Consider the following 16,452-nt stretch of genomic DNA (forward strand, 5'->3'; position numbering starts at 1 on the left):
TCGTTTTCAAACCGTCTTTTAATCAGAACCATTACATTAAAACTTTCACAAAATAAATAAAAAAAAGCCACTTAAAGGTACATTACACAAAATTTTTCATTCTTTTGAATTCCATCCAATTTCTAAAGATATGTTTAGACACCCAAACCCCAAAAAAATTTACCTTGAATTACCTGGAATTCTCTTTAAAACTGAACTGTCAATTTTACATGCTATACTGCTAAAATGGCTTTCAGCTGTTATACATCCAAATTCACATGCAGAGATTACCTCAATTGAAACTTTTTTTGTCATACAAATGACTTTAATAAATCCTATGTTAATATGCAATGCCCATTTTGTTTAAACTGAAGCTGAAGCCTGAAACTAAAACCCAATATACAGTTGATTAAACATTAAAAAATATAACTGCTATAACATCATACAGTAATTACAGTACTAGTTCATTTATTTGTTCTCATATCTCTAACAGAATTGTAAAATATGAGGTATTCAAGATGCACAACAAAAATTGAGAATATTGCTATATCCTAACAAATTTAGTGCAAATATTGATCATGCACGATCAATATTTGAAAAAGCATTTATGTATGGACCGTTTCAGAGAGAAGTACACTGAAAAACTCTTACGGTGAATTTACACTGCTCCGACGCGAAAACGCACATGGTCGCACTACCCCCCTCCAACCGGTCGCATGTGGGCGTGACAAAGGCTTTCCCTGCGTCGTCCAATTAAATCGTTTTAATAAATGGGAAATGCTTTTTATATAAGATATTATTTCCAATAATTAATAAATATAAATGTGTCTTTATAGATATAAATGTTTGAATGAGCTTCATTACACTGTCTAGTGAGCAGTATATAAGCTGAAAAAAGCAAACTTTTCCAATTAAATTACATATTAATATTTTAAAAACCCACCAGAGACTCCAACAATCACAGCAGCCTTTCTCCTCGCTGACAGAGTCCCTGTGAATCAGCAGGGATTTTATAAAGAACAGGGAAGCCTGAAAGTTCTCTTCCAGGCTTCTCTGGACGCTTGAAAGCGGAACTAAAATGTTTTCATGCGCTGCGCTGAGGACGCGTTACAGGCCAACACCTGCTCTCTGATTGGATAGACGCATTGCGTTGGACAGACTCATTTGCATAAAGTTCAGCTTTTCATCGCATCGCATCCCCCGCTCTCGACGCGTCGGACCCATGATGCACCGCGCGACTGCGTCTGACGGAGGCGGCGCTTCCCATTGAAAATGAATGGGATCCGTCGCTGTGCGTTGTCGCGTCAGAGCAGTGTAAATTCACCGTTATTAATAAAGGTTCTTTAAACAGTTCCTTTGAGCCCACTTTACCTAGCAGCATTAAACTCACCATTTATATCATATATAAAATTCAGCACAACAATTAATCACTGATGGATATTTCATTTTGAAATGTTTTCTAAAACTATTTATCCAAGATCCATTAGATACAGATTCTATGGTTTGAATGACAAATGGCTGCTCCTCCACCCAGCACATTTTAAATTCTGTTAGTTGAATTGTTTTTTTTTTGTTTGTTTTTTGTTTTTTTACGTTTTAAAAGCTTGTTATACACACACGCCTGTTACTAACATGGTTTTCCAAAGGAACCATTTGAAGCACCTTTATTTGTACAATAGCATGCCAAAAGTCATGGGACAGCAGTTTGCAAATTGCTCATGAAGTGGCAGAAACTACATGGACATACAAGGCTGATGCCCCAAATCCACCCACATATCCCACAGGTAAAAACTGCGTTCTTTAACTTTCATGAACATGATGCTAGTCTAATGACTTGGCATATCAGTAATAAAACTTAAAAAAGAAGAATGTGCTCTGTGTGAATCATCAGTGTAAACACAGACTAAACTATAGCAGTAGTCATCATCTCCGTGTTGAGATCCACCTCATTCAGCTGACTTAAAGATAGATCTGCGGCTGCGGAGACGATGACCACTGCTCTACGGATGCAAAACAGAACAGGCTGTTGGACTGGACACATTTGGTCAATGTTGCACCAGAGAATATACAGAATTAGGCTTCAGTCTTTCAGCTCCTTTGAGCTCTTTCAGTTCGATCACCACCAAACAGCCCAGAACCTCAGCCTTCTGTTCCTTCATCAGCTCACATGCTGCAAACAGCGTCCCTGAGAAATATACACAATATTAAACACCAAACAAACACACACTGTCCACTTTATCAGGACAAGACATGCATGTTGACCGTACTTGTGCAAGACAAAACTGGAATACTGAAACATCAGAAATATCGGAACCCCTTTAAAATAACACTACCTTTATGAAGGGTTTATAAAGGGTTTACAATTAGTTTATTAATGGTTATTAATTAGGTTGTAAATGCCTTAAAAATCATTAATAATCAGTTATAACACATACGTAGAAAGGGCAAAAATATACATGGCTGTGGGTTCACTATTTGACAATTTTGTCATTGTTGCCCTTTTCACGTATGTGTTATAACTGATTATAAATGATTAAGGCCTTTACAACCTAATTAGTAACCATTAATAATCTATTTGTAAACCATTTATAAACCCTTTATAAAAGGTAGTCTTATTTTAAAGTGGTACCAAAATATCTATATTTTGCTTTCAAGCACTGGCCACTTAATTGGAAACACCTACTACAGATTTGGGGAAAAAAAGTAAGAGACCACTTCACTTTTTGAATCAGTTTCTCCAATTTTTCTGTTTACAGGTATAGAGTTGAGTAAAATTAAAAATCTTGTTTTATTCTATAAACTACAGACAACATTTCTCCCAAATTCCAAATAAAATATCGTCATTTAGAGCATTTATTTGCAGAAAATGAGAAATGGCTGAAATAACAAAAAAAAGATGCAGAGCTTTCAGACCTCAAATAAAGCAAAGACAAGTTCATATTCATAAAGTTTTAAAAGTTAAGAAATCAATATTTGGTGGAATAACCCTGTTTTTAATCACAGTTTCATGCATCTTGGCATCATGTTCTCCTCCACCAGTCTTACACACTGCTTTTTGATAACTTTATGCTGCTTTACTCCTGGTGCAAAAAATTCAAGCAGTTCAGTTTGCTTTGATGGCTTGTGATAATCCATCTTCCTCTTGATTATATTCCAGAGGTTTTTAATTTGTTAAAATCAAAGAAACTCATCATTTTTAGTGGTCTCCCCAGAGCTGTAGGTATGTATAGCCTAGTCAGTTGTTTCTGCATCCATTATCTATTTTCTTTTAGCTCCACTGACCATATAGCAGTATTTTGTAGTTCTATAATAATTACAGACTGTAGTTCTGTAAATGTGTCTCTGTACACTTTATTTTTATCCTCCTTTTAACCTGTTCTTTAATAATCAGAGCCCCACAGGATAAACCGCCACAGAGCAGCTTTATTATTATTTAGGTTTTGGGTCATTATTCTCAGCACTGCAGTGATTAGCACTGATTAGCATGGTAGTGGTGGTGTATGAGGTGTTAGTGTGTGTTGTGCTGGTGGTACAGTGAGTGGATCAGATACAGCAGCAGTGCTGCTGGAGTTTTTAAACACTGTGTTTAATCACTTAATCACTGTCCTCCACTCTATAATAAACACTCCTACCTACAACTGAAACACCTTGTAGATAAAGTAAAGTCAGAGACAGAAGATCTGAATCTGCATCTGAGTCACTTGATATTAATTATAGAACTACAAAGTGATCCTATATGGTGGAAACAGTATTCTGACTTAACTCTGACAGTTTGACAGATGCTCACCTCCAGTAGCAAGCAGGTCATCAATGATGAGAACCTTCTGTCCTGGTGCCACAGCGTCTGCCTGTATCTCTGCTTCTGCCTGGGAGACACAAAAATAAGTATAAATGTACTTATTTTTAAGGCGATGTGTAAGTATCGAGCATGTTTTAAATCAGCTAATAAAATTATTAATGCTCCACAAATTGAACAGCTCAAGTACAGATAATCTTGCTGGAAAGAGAAAGAGTCATGATTTCAGTAAACATGGTGAATTTTACCTTTCCGTACTCGAGGTCATACGCTACACCCACTGTGGGACCTGGAAGCTTCCCTTTCTTTCTGACCAGAGCGAATCCTATCCCCAACCTCTGAGACAAAAGAGGCCCAAACAGGAACCCTCTGGCATCCAGACCTGCAACAGACAAAACACAACATATACAAATCTGTGTAGACACCGTCTTATCCAACACTGCTACATGGAAACAAGTAGTAGTAGGAGTAGAAGTAGTAAAATAGTAGTAGTAGTAGTACAAGAAGAGGAGGTAGAAGTTGTAGTAATAGTAGGAGTAAATGTATGGGTACTAATAGCAGTAATAGGAGTATGAGCAGAAGTAGTAATAGGAATAGGAGGAGTAGGAGTACGAGTTGTAGTAGTAGTAAGAGTAGGAGTAGGAACAGTAGAAGTAGAAGTATGAAGAGTAGACATAAAAGTAGTAGTAGTAAATAGTAGTAGGAGTAGAAGTAAGAATAGGATGAGTAAAAGTATGAGTAGTAGCAGTAGTAGTAGTAGTAGTAGTAGTACAAGTAAAGGTGGTAGAAGTTGTAGTAATAGTAGGAGTAAATGTATGAGTACTAATAGCAGTAATAGGAGTATGAGCAGAAGTAGTAATAGGAATAGGAGGAGTAGGAGTACGAGTAGTAGTATTAGTAGTAGTAAGAGTAGGAATAGTAGAAAGAATAGGAGAAGTGGAAGTATGAGTAGTAGTAGTACAAGTAGAGGAGGTAAAAGTTATAGTAATAGTAGGAGTAAATGTATGAGTACTAATAGCAGTAATATAAGTATGAGCATCTGTAGGAGTACGAGTAGTAGTAGTAGTAAGAGTATGAGTAGGAACAGTAGAAGTAGAAGTATGAAGAGTAGACATAAAAGTAGTAGTAGTAAATAGTAGTAGGAGTAGAAGTAAGAATAGGATGAGTAGTAGTAGTAGTAGTAGTAGTACAAGTAAAGGTGGTAGAAGTTGTAGTAATAGTAGGAGTAAATGCATGAGTACTAATATCAGTAATATGAGTATAAACAGGAGTAGGAATAGGAGAAGTAAGAGTAGTAGTAGTAGTAGTAAGAGTAAGAGTAGGAATAGTAGTAAGAATAGGAGAAGCAGAAGTATGAAGAGTAGACGTAAAAGTAGTAGTAGTAGTAAATAGTAGTAGGAGTAGAAGTAGGAATAGGATGAGTAGAAGTATGAGTAGGAGTAGTAGTAGTAGTAAAATAAGAAGATGAGGTAAAAGTTGTAGTAATAGTAGGAGTAAATGTATGAGTACTAATAGCAGTAATAGGAGTATGAGCAGAAGTAGTAATAGGAATAGGAGAAGTAGGAGTAGAAGTAGGAGTAGTTGTAGTAGTAGTTGTAGTAGTAAGAGTACGAGTAGGAATAGTAGTAAGAATAGGAGAAGTAGAAGTATGAAGAGTAGACGTAAAATTAGTAGTAGTAGTAAATAGCAGTAGGAGTGGAAGTAGGAATAGGATGAGTAGAAGTATGAGCAGGGGTAGTAGTAGTAAAATAAGAAGTAGGAGTATGAGTAGCAATAAGAATAGAAAGAGTAACAGTAGAAGTATTAAAATAGTAGTAGTACAATAGAGGAGGTAGAAGTTGTAATTACAGTAGGAGTAAATGTATGAGTACTAATAGCAGTAATAGGAGTATGAGCAGGAGTAGTAATAGGAATTGGAGGAGTAGGAGTAGAAGTACAAGTAGTAGTAGTAGTAGTAAGAGTATGAGTAGGAATAGTAGTAAGAATAGAAGTAGAAGTATGAAGAGTAGACATAAAATTAGTAGTAGTAGTAAATAGCAGTAGGAGTAGAAGTAGGAATAGGATGAGTAAAAGTATGAGTAGGAGTAGTAGTTGTAAAATAAGAAGTAGGAGCATGAGTAGTAATAAGAATAGAAAGAGTAAGAGTAGAAGTATTAAAATAGTAGTAGTACACGTAGAGGAGGTAGAAGTTGTAGTAATAGTAGGAGTAAATGTATGAGTACTAATAGCAAAGGAGTATAAGCAGGAGTAGTAATAGGAATAGGAGAAGTAAGAGTAGAAGTACGAGTAGTTGTAGTAGTAGTAAGAGTATGAGTAGTAATAGTAGTAAGAATAGAAGAAGTAGAAGTATAAAGAGTAGTAATAGTAATAGTAGTAGTAAATAGTAGTAGGAGCAGAAGTAGGAATAGGATGAGTAGATGTATGAGTAGGAGTAGGAGTAGTAAAATAAGAAGTAGGAGTATGAGTAGTAATAAGAATAGAAAGAGTAAGAGTAGAAGTATTAAAATAGTAGTAGTACAAGTAGAGGAGGTAAAAGTTGTAGTAATAGTAGGAGTAAATGTATGAGTACTAATAGCAGTAATAGGAGTATGAGCAGAAGTAGTCATAGGAATAGGAGAAGTAGGAGTAGGAGTAGTTGTAGTAGTTGTAGTAAGAGTATGAGTAGGAATAGTAGTAAGAATAGGAGAGAGTAGAAGTATAAAGAGTAGACGTAAAAGTAGTAGTAGTCGTAGGAGTAGAAGTAGGAATAGATGAGTAGAAGTATGAGTAGTAGTAGTAAAATAAGAAGTAGGAGTATGAGTAGTAATAAGAATAGAAAGAGTAAGAGTAGAAGTATTAAAATAGTAGTAGAACAAGTAGAGGAGGTAGAAGTTGTAGTAATAGTAGGAGTAAATGTATGAGTACTAACAGCAGTAACTAACAGCAGTAATAGGAGTATGATCAGGAGTAGTAATAGGAATAGGAGGAGTAGGAGTAGAAGTAAGAGTAGTAGTAGTAGTACGAGTATGAGTAGGAATAGTAGTAAGAATAGGAGAAGTAGAAGTATGAAGAAGAGTAGACGTAAAAGTAGTAGTAGGAGTAGAAGTAGGAATAGGATGAGTAGAAGTATGAGCAGTAGTAGTAGTAGTAGTAAAATAAGAAGTAGGAGTAGTAATAAGAATAGAAAGAGTATAAATAGTATTAGTAAAAGAAGCAGTAGGAATAGGAGGATTAGACATAGTAGTAGTAGTAGTTGTAGTACAAGTACAAGCAGTAGAAGTAGTAAAAGTAGTAGTAGCAGTATGAGGAGTAGTAGTAGGAACAGTAGTAGTAGAAGTAGTAGTTGTAGTAAAAGTAGTAGTAGGACTATGAGCAGAAGGAGTATAAGTAGTACCAGCAGCAGCAGCAGAAGTAAAAGTAGTACTAGGAGTAGGAATAGAAAGAGTAGAAGTATGAGTATTAGTAGTAAAAGTAGAAGCAGGAGTATAAGATGTAAAAGCAATAGAAAGAGTAGAAGAATGAGTAGTAATGGTAAAAGTATTAGTAGGAATAGAAGGAGTAGAGTAATGAGTAGTAAAAGTAGTAGTAGGAATAGGAGTAGACAGAAGTAGTAGTAGTAGTAGGAATAGTAGCAGTTGTAGTGGTAGTAGCAGGAGTATGAGTAGTAGTAGGAGTAAGAATAGAAGGAGTAGATGTACAAGTAACAATATTAAACGTAGTAGTTGGCAGGGCTGGACTGGTAATCTAGCGTACCGGGCAAATGCCCGGTGGGCCGACAGTCCTCGGGGGCCGACGCTGATTTTTTTTTCTTTCTTTTTTTCTAAGAAACCGGCCCACAAGTTATAGGGGGTCTCTCTCTCTCTCTCTCTCTCTCTCTGACTGTCTCTCTTTTTTTCCCCTTTTTTATCTGTCTCTTTTTTTCGCTTGCTCTCTTTCTCTTCTTCTCGATCTCTCCCTTTTTCTCAGTCTCTCGCTTGCTCTCTCTGACTGTCTCCCTCTTTTTCTCTCTCGCTCTCTCTCTCTGATGTAAGTGATTGACACTAATATAATTTAATTTTATCAATTTAAAGCTGATATTTCTTAAAAAGAACACTAAAATGCAACCAATAGTAAGGAAAAATGTGTGTAGTTAAAGTAATGCTGTTGTTTTTGTTTTTAATAAAGCACCACAATCATGTTCATTGTTTGTTTGTTCTACCTAGATCAAAGTATCCTCTCATGAGTAGCAGAGAATCCTGGTTTCAAGCATTTAATAAAAGAGCTCGAGCTCCGTTACAACATTCAATCCCAAAAAACAAAAGATGATTAAAAAAAATACATATCAGAGATGATTTCAATAAAAAAGAAAGAATCAATTGAACTAAACAGAGCAGACAAAAATGGCGGAGTTAATAAAAGACAATAAACTTCTTATATTTAATATGCTGATGATACATTATGCTTCTCTGTAACCCCACATACATAAAGTTGGTTGTGCTCCGGTAATTATGAGGGGCCGATCTAAACCAAAAATGCCAGGGCCGATTTTTTGTCCCAGTCCAGCCCTGGTAGTTGGAGCTTGAGTTGTAGAAGGAATAGCAGGAGTAGAAGTTGGAGTAGTAAAAGTGGTACTAGTAGAAGAAAAGTAGGAGTAGTAACTGTTAGTAGATAATCTTCAGAGAGAGGAACACCCACTTAACCATCTCTCCAGAATGAGTCAAACATGAACGGATACATGGAGCAATTGAGCAAAATCAGAGTTTATAAAATGTTTAATAATTGTAATGTTTAAAATTAAAGAACTGCAGTTAGTTACTATATTGCTCCATTCCATTTTCTGATATAACAGGTGAAATAGGAAGTGCACATAAATAGGTGTTCTGCCGAGTCGCTACCCATCGGTACGTGCTTCTTACCGTCTCTGCGCATGCGCTGGCCGATATTATTTTAATGTTTTCACGTTTTTTCGTGGGAGTTCGGTTTTCCTCTACAAACACGTAAACATTAACGTGGAACTAATCAATACAATAATGATTTAATAAAAATACAAAGCTTTTTTTTTTTTATCTAAATCACCTTTACTGCCTTAATTGTACGCTGATTCTGTGATTTTAGGCTATCCAAATATCCTACATACACTTAGAGGTTCTAATACTAATATGTTTTTTAGTGTTTTTATCTTTAAATATACCCTAGGGTAGCACGATTCAGCAGGGTAGCACAACTGGACAGAACACCGCCTCTGGTCAGTCTTACCTACAATCAGCTCCACCTGAGGGAAGTTTTTTCTGACATGCTCCTCGAACAGGTCTGTAACAGCGGTCAGAGTTCTGGGGTCTTTTAGGATGGGGCAGATATCCCTGCAGGGGTAAAATTCAGCATTAATACATTACAGCATAAAACAACACAACACATTACAGCACAGCAGCACTGAGCATCAGCTACAGCAGCGCTGCTATTGAATCCAGCATGTTGAATATAATTCCTCACCAGAATAAAATCCCTTTAGAAGGGAAATCCGGGAAAGATCTGATGCTCTGAGCCACCAGCTCCAGTTTCTCTGCGTTCGAGCTGCCAGCCATGAGGGAAACGTGCTGCATGTGAACCCGAGTGGACAACTTATTCAAAATAAAAGTCCTACATGCGTATGTAGCTTCAAAATAAATGTCTCAACCCTACGTCTCAACAACCTTTATTTATTTATTTATTTATTTATTATTATTTTTTTTTATCAGTTATACAAATAGGTACAGTGATAAATTGAAACAGGAAAAAATAAGTAACAGCAACATATCAGCAATGTCAAAGATAAGTAAAAAAAATAATCTAAAAAAAAGAAAACATTCCATAGTCATCTCATCCTTTGAAAAGATTGCAAAAATAATGAACAGCCACAAGAATTTCTCAAATTATCTTTTTTTATTATTTATTTAATATTTAGTATTATTTAAATTAAAATGCTTTAAAACATTTAAGGATCCACCTTTCTTTAAATAAGGGTTATTTAAAATATAAAATATATAGTTACTTTCAAGGGGAATGTCTTTACCAATTTTCTTGCCTAAATTCCAAAATATATCTACCCAAAAAGAGTAAGTATAAACACAATAAAAAAAAAAATAAATGATCAATTGTCTCACTACAGTTTTTACAGAAGCTGCAATTTTCAGAGATGTAAACAAATCGACTTACTCTAGCATTAACTGGGTAACATCTGTACACTCAACAACCTACTGCTTATGGAGAGGTTGTGTTTATTACCTTTTTGAACTGATAAAACTGAACTGGAACAATGAAAAAAGTTCAAACGGATCGTTTTCAAAGCATCTTTTAAACAATAACCAATTTTAGCAATATTCCAAAAAAATATGGCACATTAAAAGTTATAGTAAGCAATATTTTCATACTTTGATCATTTTTTATGTAAAAATATCACCACATTTTATTGCAGAAATTATTTTAAAAGAGGAATTCCATCTAATTTCTAAAGTTGTGTTTAGACACTTAAATCAAATCAGACTTTTCCCCCTCATTTTCTAGAATGAACCCAAATGTTATTATTAAAACCACCTGAAATTTGATTTGTGGTTTTATTGTTTTTTTTTTGCAAATCTTATCAAAACTGCTTCTGCAGGTGGATTACCATTACTTACAGGTGAATGCCGCACAAAAATGTGGTGCTCATTTCAATATCATTGCTTGGCAGAATTTAATACTGTTTTAATGTTTATTGTTATGCGATCTGTTGTGTCAAAAAGCAACAAGCTACTTAAGGTGGTTACATTTTTTTTTTGTTTGTTTTTTTTCCCAGAAAGGGGTGATAGGACACATGTATATTGATTTATTACATCAACTTACTTTTCTTTTCTTTTTTTTACTATGTTCATGGAGCTCAGCGATATTTCATTTAAAAATGGAAAAAAATGATTTTTTTTAAAACATTAAAACAGTATTAAATTCTGCCAAGCAATGATATTGAAATGACCACCACGTAAGTATGTGTACTGCAGTAATAGATATAGATAGCTAGCATTCTGGAAAAGAAGACAGGATGGACATACAGGTGGGTGTATATTGTATTTATATACTCAACAACAGCTTAAAACATGTAAGTTTCTGTTCTTATTAGTATATTTCTTATATTAATGATTAAAAATTTTAAAATTCTTAAAAATATGACTGGGTGGTGCTAAAAAAAAACCCATGTGCGATACGAAGACAGAAGTTTTACAGAATTAACCCTTGTGTATTGTTCATATTTTTGTTACTCGTTTACTTTGTTACTTGTATTTAATTCAGCAAAATTAAGCAATTTTACATTAAAATGCTTTACACATGCTCGCTTCACCTAAATTGCAAGCAATATAAACAGCTTACATGGTTAATATTTGCCCTTTTTTCTAACTCAAACTCATTGGCATTGGCTCATTTTTTGTGAAAAACATATATCAAAACACATTTTCGATAAACACACACTGTTTATTAATGTTTATAATGCAAATCTAAGAAGAACAAAAGCAATTGGCTGTAAAAAATTTTGTTCTTTATTTCCCTTTTCATTAAAACATGATAAGTATATCCGGAGATCAGTAAGAATCTGTAAAGTTCATTAAACAAAAAACACTAATTATGTGCAAAAGATCACAACGTTTTTAAACTGATTTAAAAAAGGATGGCTGGTTTGTAGAGAGGACCTCAGTGAGGCCAGTCACACTTATACGGCTGAGACGGGGGAGGCTTCAGGCATTTCCCCAACTTCTCACAGCCAGGCGGAGACCAGTTCTGCCAGACGAACAAACAGAAACACACAAACACAACATTATAGACTGACAGGTGCATCTCAAAAAAATTTAAATATCATTGAAATGCTACTTCATTTCAGTAAATTAGTTCAAAATGTGAAACTAAAATATTATATAGATGTATTAAACACACAGAGTGATCTATTTTAAGTGTTTATTTCTTTTATTGTTGATGATTATGGCTCACAGCCAATGAAAACCCAAAAATCAGTGTCTCAGAAAATTATATAAGACCAGTTGGTACACCAGCAGATGACATGTCTCTCCATCAAACTGATCGTCACTGATCATCAGTAAATTTTACATTTCATTTAGAAAAAATCAAGGGAGCAGAATCTGGAGGAAGAGTGGAGAGACACACAGTCCAAACTGCTCGAGGTCTAGTGTGAAGTTTCCACCAATCAGTGATGGTTTGGAGAGACAGGTCATCTGCTGGTGTTGATCCACTGTGTTTTATTATCAAGTCTAAAGTCAGTGCAGTTTTGTTTTCCCACAAAATCTTACAGCACTTCATGCTTCCCTCTGCTACTGACAACTTTTATAAAGATGTGGATTTCATTTTCCAGCAGGACTTTATTACTAAAATAAAGTAACTTCTAAACGATATTTGGACAAGGGTCCAAGCACAGAAGGATAACCGAGCACGATTGATTTATTCTCTTACAGCAAGAAGGTAGTTCAAGGGTTCTTTAGTTTTAAAGCAAATGATTAATACAAATTTGGGGGATTCAAAGAACCATGATTGGTTAAATAATTGCCCAATACACTTTTAATGTAAACATACAGTGTAATATATGATACACCAGTTTCTAGACTTAAATGTACTGTAATGTGAATAACAATAAATACATATTCTCTTGCAGTGTCTTAGAGAATAATATAACATTGGCCACTTGGTGGCACTGTTGCCACATTAATCCTCTGCCTTCTCTGTACATTTAACCAACCAGAACAAAGAAGAAATTGTTTTCCACTTTACAACTACACTATTCTCTACATTCAGAGTCATACATATATATAAATAGTGTTTAAGTATATATGGCTCTGTTTGTAGGTATGTATATATATATATAAAAAAAAACATGTACTATTTAAGAGTAGAGCATATAAAGCTGTGAAGATTTCCTTTCAGAATATTCATCAGCTCTGTACTATTATCATATAAATCCACTGACTTTATGTTTAGGTTTAGCATTCTAATGTTATATAGAGTTAATTACAGGTAGATACTCTCAGAGATCACTGACTTTATGTTTATTTGGGTTTATTTATTCTAATTTTATATAGAGTTATTACAGATAGACACTAACTCTCACTGATCACTGAATTTGTGTGTACTTGGGTTTAGTATTCTAATGTTATATAAAGTTAATTACAGGTAGACACTCTCACTGATCACTGACTTTATTAATGTTTAATTGGGTTTAGTATTATAATGTTATATAGAGTTAATCACAGGTAGACACTCTCACTGTTCACTGACTTTATGTTTATTTGGGTTTATTATTTTAATGTTATATAGAGTTTATTACAGGTAGACACGCTCACTGAATACTGATTCTATGTTTATTGGGGTTTATTTATTCTAATGTTATATAGAGTTAATTACAGGTAGACACTCTCACTGACCACTGACTTTATTAATGTTTATTTGGGTTACTATTCTAATGTTATATAGAGTTAATTACAGGTAGACACTTACTGACCACTGACTTTTTGTTTATTTGGGTTTAGTATTCTAATGTTATATAGAGTTACTTACAGGTAGACACTCTCACTGACCACTGACTTTATGTTTATTTGGGTTTAGTATTCTACTGTTATATAGAGCTAATTATGGATAGACACTCTCACTGACCACTGACTTTATTTTTTTGGGTTTAGTATTCAAATGTTATATAGAGTTAATTAAAGGTAGACACTCTCACTGACCACTGACTTTATTAATGTGTATTTGGGTTTAGTATTCTAATGTTATATAAAGTTAATTACCTTTAGACACTCTTTTACTGACCACTGACTTTATCTTTATTTGGGTTTATTATTTTAATATTATATAGAATGAATTACAGGTAGACACTCTTACTGACCACTGACTTTATGTTTATTTGGGTTTATTAGTTTAATATTATATAGAGTTAATAACAGATAGATACTAACTCTCACTGACCCATGACTTTGTTTATTTGGGTTTATTTATTCTAATATTATATAGAGTTAATTACAGGTAGACGCTCTCACTGACCACTGACTTTATGTTTATTTGGGTTTAGTATTCTAAAGTTATATAAAGTTAATTACAGGTAGACCTTCTCACAGATGAGGCTTCTGTGGGTTTATTTGACTAATAAAATTAAAGTATCATATTTACCATCACGGCGAGGTCACACATGTTGAGCTGAGGCTGACCGGGCACCAGGGTCTTCACATGCTGCTCCACCACTGCAGAGATACGACCCAGAACATCCTGATACTCTTTAGACAAGACACTGAGGGGGTGAAGGACAGAAAAAGAAATGTACTTGAAACAGCATGAACAGAACCAATAACACACAATGAATTCACCCATGTTTACCTACAGGGGTTGGACAATGAAACTGAAACTATTGTGGTGACGGACAGTTCTGGTGGAAACAGGAGAGTTCAGGTGCACATTGAATTCTGCCGTGATTTGATCAGCCGTGGTTTTATGTTTTTTTGGATACACTCCGGGTTAGCACCCGAACATCACTTTCAGACAGCTTCCTCTTACAGCGTCCACAGTTAATCCTGTTGGATGTGGCTGGTCCTTCTTGGTGGTATGCTGACATTACCCTGGATACCGTGGCTCTTGATGCATCATAAAGACTTGCTGTCTTGGTCACAGATGCGCCAGCAAGACGTGCGCCAACAATTTGTCCTCTTTTGATTTTGAACTCTGGTAAGTCACACATAATGTTGTGTGCATTGCAATATTTAGAGCAGAACTGTGCTCTTACCCTGCTAATTGAACCTTCACACTCTGCTCTTACTGGTGCAATGTGCAATTAATGAAGATTGAACACCAGGCTGCTCCAATTTAGCCATGATGAAACCTCCCACACTAAAATGACAGGTGTTTCAGTTTCATTGTCCAACCCCTGTACAATCACACACACACACACACACACACACACACACACACACAAATCCCCTCTGAAAAGAGCTTGCCTCTTTAGTGAAGTCAAAGACACACACACACAGTGTGGCCCTGTGAATGGTTATAGTTACACTTAAAAGAACTGAGGGCTCAGTATGTTTCAGCAAACCAGAGCAGAGTGTACGATGATTAACAGAGGACAAATAACCAGGTTAAAATATTAACATAAAAAATTAATAAATAAAAATGATTTAATTTTTATCAGGGTGTGCCATATCGTATCGTACACAATAATATCGCCCACATTTTTGAATATCCTGAACGATTATATATATGTATTATACCCTGAAAAATTGTGCCATATCACCCACCCCTAATTATCACATTAGGGTACCACTAGGCCTGTAACGGTATAATGTATTCGTACCGAACCGTACCGAACAGACCTTCGGTACGGTACAGTGCTGTACCGAACGAATACAGTCAGTTTATATCTTCTACCCAGCGCCTGTTCTACCCTAGGTCTGTGCCTGTCGCGACATGTGGCTATTTAATATTCATTAGATGCCAGTACGTGATTGGAGTAGTAAAGGGGAGGTTCTTAGATAAGTTTAAAGCAACTCTTTCGTGATTCGTGCTCTTGTGACCATGTGGGGGCGACGTCGCACGGCGAACCAATCAGTCGAGCCTTTCCTAACCACTCTTCAAAACACATTTGCGAGGTGCACGCGTCTGCTGTATCAGAGAATGGTGGAGACTATTTTGACATCATGGCGGAATCTAGCGACCAACCGGAGGTAGAAAATCCTCCCCTGTCCTTAAAATCTCCCGTTTGGGAGCACTGCGGTTTCCCAGTGAAAACCTGCGACGGAAAAAGACAAGTGGATAAAACGAAAGCGGTATGTCGTTATTGTTTTGCTGAGGTCGGCTATGTTTCGGGCAACACTTCAAACATGCTAAGTCATCTGAGACAGAGCCACCCAAGTGCTAAAATTACCGCGACAAAAAAGAAGATCCCTGTAGTGCAAATGCCACTAATATCTGCGTTCAGGCATCCTTTCAATCACAATTCAGATCGGGCTAAAACCATTACAGCATCCATTGGGGCTTTTATAGCATCGAGGGTATATAGAGGGTATTTTCAAGCACTGGGGACGTTATAACTGCCAGCAGATCTGCCCTCACTGCTGACAATGTGGACAAACTGATTTTCTTGGCAAAACATATGAAGATTGAGTAAAATTGAATACTGTAACACTAGAATTCTGGAACTGAGTGCTGCACCTTACATGTGGAAAGTTTTGTTTACTGTTTAAAGGGAATTCAATTTATTATTTTTAATTTTATTTTTTTTATTTTTAACATTGGTTAATCATTTGAGAATATTTCATTTAAGTCAAGTCAAGTAGTTGTATTGTCAATGCTGCATATGTACAGGACATACAGAGAATTGAAATTACGTTACTCTCCTTCCCAATTTTACAGCAAGTACAGATAATAGTATGAGTACAATACAGCAGGGACACAAATAGACATACATGAGACAAAAGCAAGGTGCAGTAGTGTGGGGAGAAATAGATATACAAATATAAGTAAAAAAAAAAGGAATAGATATATAATATAATAGAGTGGGAGACACTATATGTACAATACAACAAGACACAAACATACGTAAGACAATAGTGCAATATTGATGGTGATTGAGATGGAATGACAGTATAAATAGTATATATCAGTAGTTCATATATGGTATATGGTATATAGCTTAAGGCTGGTAACTTAATGGTACCAAGCAGCAC

General features: G+C 35.4%; 2 protein-coding genes across 2 annotated transcripts in view; both read right to left on the minus strand.

The window, feature by feature from the left end:
• Positions 1 to 1,612: 1,612 nt before the first annotated feature.
• aprt (adenine phosphoribosyltransferase) lies at positions 1,613 to 9,362 on the minus strand. The gene is made up of 5 exons (XM_022665126.2): positions 9,224 to 9,362; positions 8,990 to 9,093; positions 4,024 to 4,157; positions 3,767 to 3,845; positions 1,613 to 2,164 (listed from the first exon to the last, which is right to left on the minus strand). Exons 1-5 carry the CDS (start codon positions 9,331 to 9,333, stop codon positions 2,025 to 2,027), a joined length of 567 nt encoding a protein of 188 aa, XP_022520847.1. The 5' UTR covers positions 9,334 to 9,362; the 3' UTR covers positions 1,613 to 2,024.
• Positions 9,363 to 11,210: 1,848 nt separating this feature from the next.
• galns (galactosamine (N-acetyl)-6-sulfatase) overlaps positions 11,211 to 16,452 on the minus strand; it is a 61,537-nt gene continuing 56,295 nt past the window's right edge. Inside the window, exons 13-14 of the mRNA XM_022665143.2 lie at positions 13,907 to 14,024; positions 11,211 to 11,515 (exon numbers count right to left, since the gene is read on the minus strand). Coding sequence (XP_022520864.2) covers positions 11,429 to 11,515; positions 13,907 to 14,024 — 205 coding nt within the window. The 3' untranslated portion in view covers positions 11,211 to 11,428. The remainder of the gene's footprint in view (positions 11,516 to 13,906; positions 14,025 to 16,452) is intronic.

Source organism: Astyanax mexicanus, chromosome 23 (assembly GCF_023375975.1).
Source record: "Astyanax mexicanus isolate ESR-SI-001 chromosome 23, AstMex3_surface, whole genome shotgun sequence".
In the NCBI taxonomy this organism is placed as follows: domain Eukaryota; kingdom Metazoa; phylum Chordata; class Actinopteri; order Characiformes; family Acestrorhamphidae; genus Astyanax; species Astyanax mexicanus.